This window comes from Cucurbita moschata, unplaced genomic scaffold (assembly GCF_002738365.1).
Source record: "Cucurbita moschata cultivar Rifu unplaced genomic scaffold, Cmos_1.0 Cmo_Scf00064, whole genome shotgun sequence".
Classification (NCBI taxonomy): domain Eukaryota; kingdom Viridiplantae; phylum Streptophyta; class Magnoliopsida; order Cucurbitales; family Cucurbitaceae; genus Cucurbita; species Cucurbita moschata.
The window spans coordinates 707,406-711,778 of NW_019268580.1; the positions used below are offsets into that span (position 1 = coordinate 707,406).

The window sequence follows — 4,373 nt, forward strand, 5'->3', positions numbered from 1 at the left end:
TGGACCCCCCCCCCCCCCCCAAAAGTATGTAGAAAAGCCTTGGATGCTGTGAGAAATGTCACTCAACAGCTAGATTCTTAAGGCAATGTTGAATAAAAAGTTCTTTTACGTTCTTAGCCTTCCTTGCTCGACTCTCTCGTGATCTTGAAGTCATCTTAAACCCTCCTTTCTCATCCTCTGTTCATCCAAATCTCTGAATGATTTCTTCACATTCCCCCAATTTAAAAGCCATTAATTGGTTCAATAATTCTAGGTCTAAAAAGTACCAAACATATGCCAAAACAAATAGAGATTGAAATCAGACACTTAAAGTAAAAGCATAGAAAGCATTAGCATCCTGTATATGACTGCAATACGAAAGCTAGGGCTTGAGATGACAGGAAAACAAAGAAGAAAGAATGGTACCTCTCGATGCTCTGATAAGCTTACGGCGTAGAACGTGATGGCTGCAGCTGCAACAATTCCCAGCACTGAATCCGCCATTGCTGCAATCTACCCCTTTTCTTCCTCAAGAAATCTGTTATTGGAGATTCGATGCTTGATTTCAGGCAAAGTTTCTTCGAGAAGTGATGAAGATGTTTATTAAATTCACATTTTTCTTTTACTTTCACCCTATTAACGTCTCTAAATTCTTTCGCATTAAAGTTTAATTATATTTTGCATTTAATAAGGAACCAACCACAAAAGCTCTAATACCAAATATGATAAGAAATCCTACCATAAAAGCACGATTCCGACTCTACTGTTGATTAAGATTTTAATCACTCTCCAAGTAAGATTGATCATATTAAATTTAAATGATAAAAAAAAAAAAAATTGTTGATCAAATATCTCAAGACAATAACACTTATTTGAGATTCGAATTTCTTCACAAACAAAATTAATTATGACAAGCTTGAATGATTCTTAACATGCAATCTAAACTATATAAGATTACAAAGAAACTTAATCATTGGCTAACCAAGTATCTTCCGCAAATATAATTTACCTGAGTTTATATAGCCTGCAAATGAGACTTTGACATTCCAAGAAACTTGTATATTTTATAATCTTAATTAGCCAGAGGTATATTTTATAACTATAATTAATGACTACGTAAATATAACTTTAAAGTAAATAAAAAATGTTAAAATACATGAATGAAATACAATTATTCTAAATTACAAACCATGGTAAATTTATAATCTTTTAAGAATAAATGAAACCACAATATCCTAAATCCTTTATTGTATAAATAAAACTCGATAATTCTGTGACATGATTGAGATATCTTGATTCATATTATGTGCGGTAAAATAAAGATCAAACCAATAAACCAATAATGCGATAAATGTATTTTATCTAAAATAAAAAAATAAAATAAAATAAAAAATTCTTGACAACCATTATTGAAAAGAGAACAAAACCAAAAAGGGAAGAGAGACACCAAAACATTTTGTTTGTTTTTGTGCCTATTAAAAGTTTTGGTAATATGATGAACATCCAAAATAAATAAATAAATAAATAAATAAATAAAATATTTGCCAACAAATTTAAAAATATTTAATAATTATGCCTTCCCCAAGCTTTTGCATTCCTCCATGACCCACTCCTTCACTAGAAGGAAATTTGTTATGTGGTGTGCCCCATCCATCACTAATGCCCCTATTCCATACTTTATAATTTAATTAAATTATAAGATTATTTTAATTTTAATTTAATTTAATTTAATTTAAATATTTTTGTACAATTTTCATGTAAATTCAATTTTTGTTTTTTATTTTTTTTAAAACTATTTTCAATTTCTTTTAAATTAATATCATAATGTTACGATTAATTCTAGAAATTAATGAAAATTTCAATCAAGTTCAAACAACTTGCTTGAAGTATTCATACGAAGTTGACTCTTCCTTCCACTTGGCATCTAGAAAATTTCCACGTGTCAACCTCCACTTGACCACGTCCACCGCATGCCGCCTAACCTATTGGACCAATTTGCCGACGTGGATACCCATTTGTACACACTGGCAGTCAACTGTCAAAGGCTGACTTTTTCCCCTTCTTTTAAATACAGTATTATTATTATTCAGCACTGACCCACTACATTTTAGTAATTTTATTTTTTAAACTTTGTTACCGTAGTTATAAAATATTACATTATTATGTTACAAATAAATATTAGAAAAATTAAAAGAGCTGACACAATGTACAATAATAAATCTATTTATTTTAAAAAATTTAAGAGTCGAAATAAAATATATTGCTCAAAATATAATAATAATAATTATTTTGTTTTTTATATTGAATGGTAGAATTTGGCATGCACGTCCCACACGTATTAATCTGATTAATAATTGATGATTTATAGTACAAAGTATCCAAAAATAAACTTTTATTTAAAAAAATCTTATAAGAATTATTTGGATTAAGATTTGAGACATATAACTATATGATAGCGACATATATTTTTGTCTCGTATTAACTAAAGTTATATTTATGTACCATGATTCTATAATTTAATTAAATATATAAATAATAAAATTAATTTTATTTAGTGAGCTAAATTTAAGTTTAATTTGATCCTAACAAGATTATATTAAAAAAAAAAACTCAAAATAATATTTTTAATGAACTTAAAAATAAAAATTACTAAAGTTGACTCGGTCAACGAGTAAAAACTCTTTGGAGGGTAGAATTGTAATAGTCAAAGAATATTAGAGAGATTCAAAAGCATTTTTTATTTTTATTTTTTATTTTTAGTTTGGTGAAAACCGACTCTTAAGCCCTTTTTACGTAAAATAATTTTCAAAGACGCCAAGATTGTATAAAAGAAATTGAAAAAGTAGCGTATTAATTTGACCTAATTTTCCATAAATACCCCTCCCAATCTTTGTAATTGCTAATTATGCCCAATTTAAAGTCAAACTTCCCAAGACATTCTTTAATCAAACTCCTTGAAAATTGAATTTCTTTTTTCTTTTCTTTTTATGTTATTTTTCTTTTAAAACAAAAATATTTATAAATATATTAAGCCCACCGTTATTCTTTAATCTATGTCTTGTAAAATTTAGTATATAATAATTTAATCTATGTTTTTTAAAATCTACAACGATTTAGTCGTTATAGTGAAATTATTTTTAAAATTAAATAAAGTTTTTATAGATAAATCAATAAATTAATTAGGTATAAATCATTAAATCGACAAAGACATTGTTTTTAATTCTTTAATTGTTTTTTTAATTGTATTTAATTATCTTATCATGTTAATGGTTTTATTCATACAGCTAAGAAAAATAAATTTTATTTAAGTGACCAAGTCCCACCATTTTCCTTCTATTTATTATTATTTTTATTATTTTATTTTTATTTTTTCTATATAATTTTTTAAGGAAAAATAAAGTTGTTAATTGCAGAAAGAGATGTTTGGGTGTGAGAAAACGTTACGTTATAAAAATTTGCTTACGGGCTGTTTGGATAATGACCCTTGATTTACTTAATTGGATATCCACTCATTAATTATAAAAATGCCTAATTCATATAAGGAAAATAAATAAATAAATATATATATATATATATTTTGGACCAATGCAAAGATAGCAGCACTAACTTGTTCAGTTTGTTAGAGGATGAAAGTCCCACGTCTACTAATAAAGTGATTTTCTATTGGCTCAATTTTTTTTTTTTCTAGTTATTTATGAAAATTTAAAATTTAAATTTACACATTCTATTAGATTTTAGAGTAATCCAGGTTAAGGGTATAAATTAAAAATGGTTAAAAATTTGAGGTTAAAATTCGAAATTTAGAATTGATGGGGTTGTGAAAGCAATTTAGAAAAGAACAGAGGGTTAAAAAAAATTGTGGTGGGGGGAAGAAATGTAATATAAATAAAGTAGAGGGGTGGGAATGTGAAAAGCGAGAAGAAATTGCAGAGGTCGATATCAGGGGGAAAGGAAGGACTGTGGCGTCATGTTAGCACGCATACAATGGGCGGTTTGGTCGGTCCAATTTGCCTACGCTTCTGACCGCCACTTTGTGACCAAAAAGCCTATCCCTTTATTTTTCCTTTTAAAAAAAGGAAAATATAAAAAATATGTAAACCAAAAAATAATAATTTTAAAATATATAAAATCGAGTAAATAAAAGTTACATTTATGGTCGATGGTGACTAGGAGAATATGAAATTACGGTTACAAAATGTTTAATTACAGATTTATTTTCGGCGAAACTTAGTTTTTAGGATCGTAACTAGTTCAGGTCAAATAGGTAATATGATCGTGTTGTAGGGTTGTTATGGACTGTTGGGCGTGAGGGGTGATTTTGTCCTTCTTGATAACTAATAATTAAAAAATTAAATTTAAATAAAATACTTTACAAAAAAAAAAAAAAAAAAAAC

General features: G+C 27.3%; 2 protein-coding genes across 2 annotated transcripts in view; one reads left to right on the top strand and one right to left on the bottom strand.

Annotated features, from left to right (window-relative positions):
• The window catches only part of LOC111437549, an 8,717-nt gene extending 7,084 nt beyond the window's left edge, over positions 1-1,633 (bottom strand). The window contains exons 1-2 of the mRNA XM_023075558.1: positions 1,556-1,633; positions 406-492 (exon numbers count right to left, since the gene is read on the bottom strand). Of these exons, the coding sequence (XP_022931326.1) occupies positions 406-492; positions 1,556-1,633 (165 nt within the window). The remainder of the gene's footprint in view (positions 1-405; positions 493-1,555) is intronic.
• LOC111437539 (gamma aminobutyrate transaminase 1, mitochondrial-like) overlaps positions 1-4,373 on the top strand; it is a 12,978-nt gene that overhangs the window by 6,107 nt on the left and 2,498 nt on the right. The window contains exon 20 of the mRNA XM_023075550.1: positions 22-138. The gene's annotated coding sequence lies outside the window, so the exon portion shown is untranslated. The remainder of the gene's footprint in view (positions 1-21; positions 139-4,373) is intronic.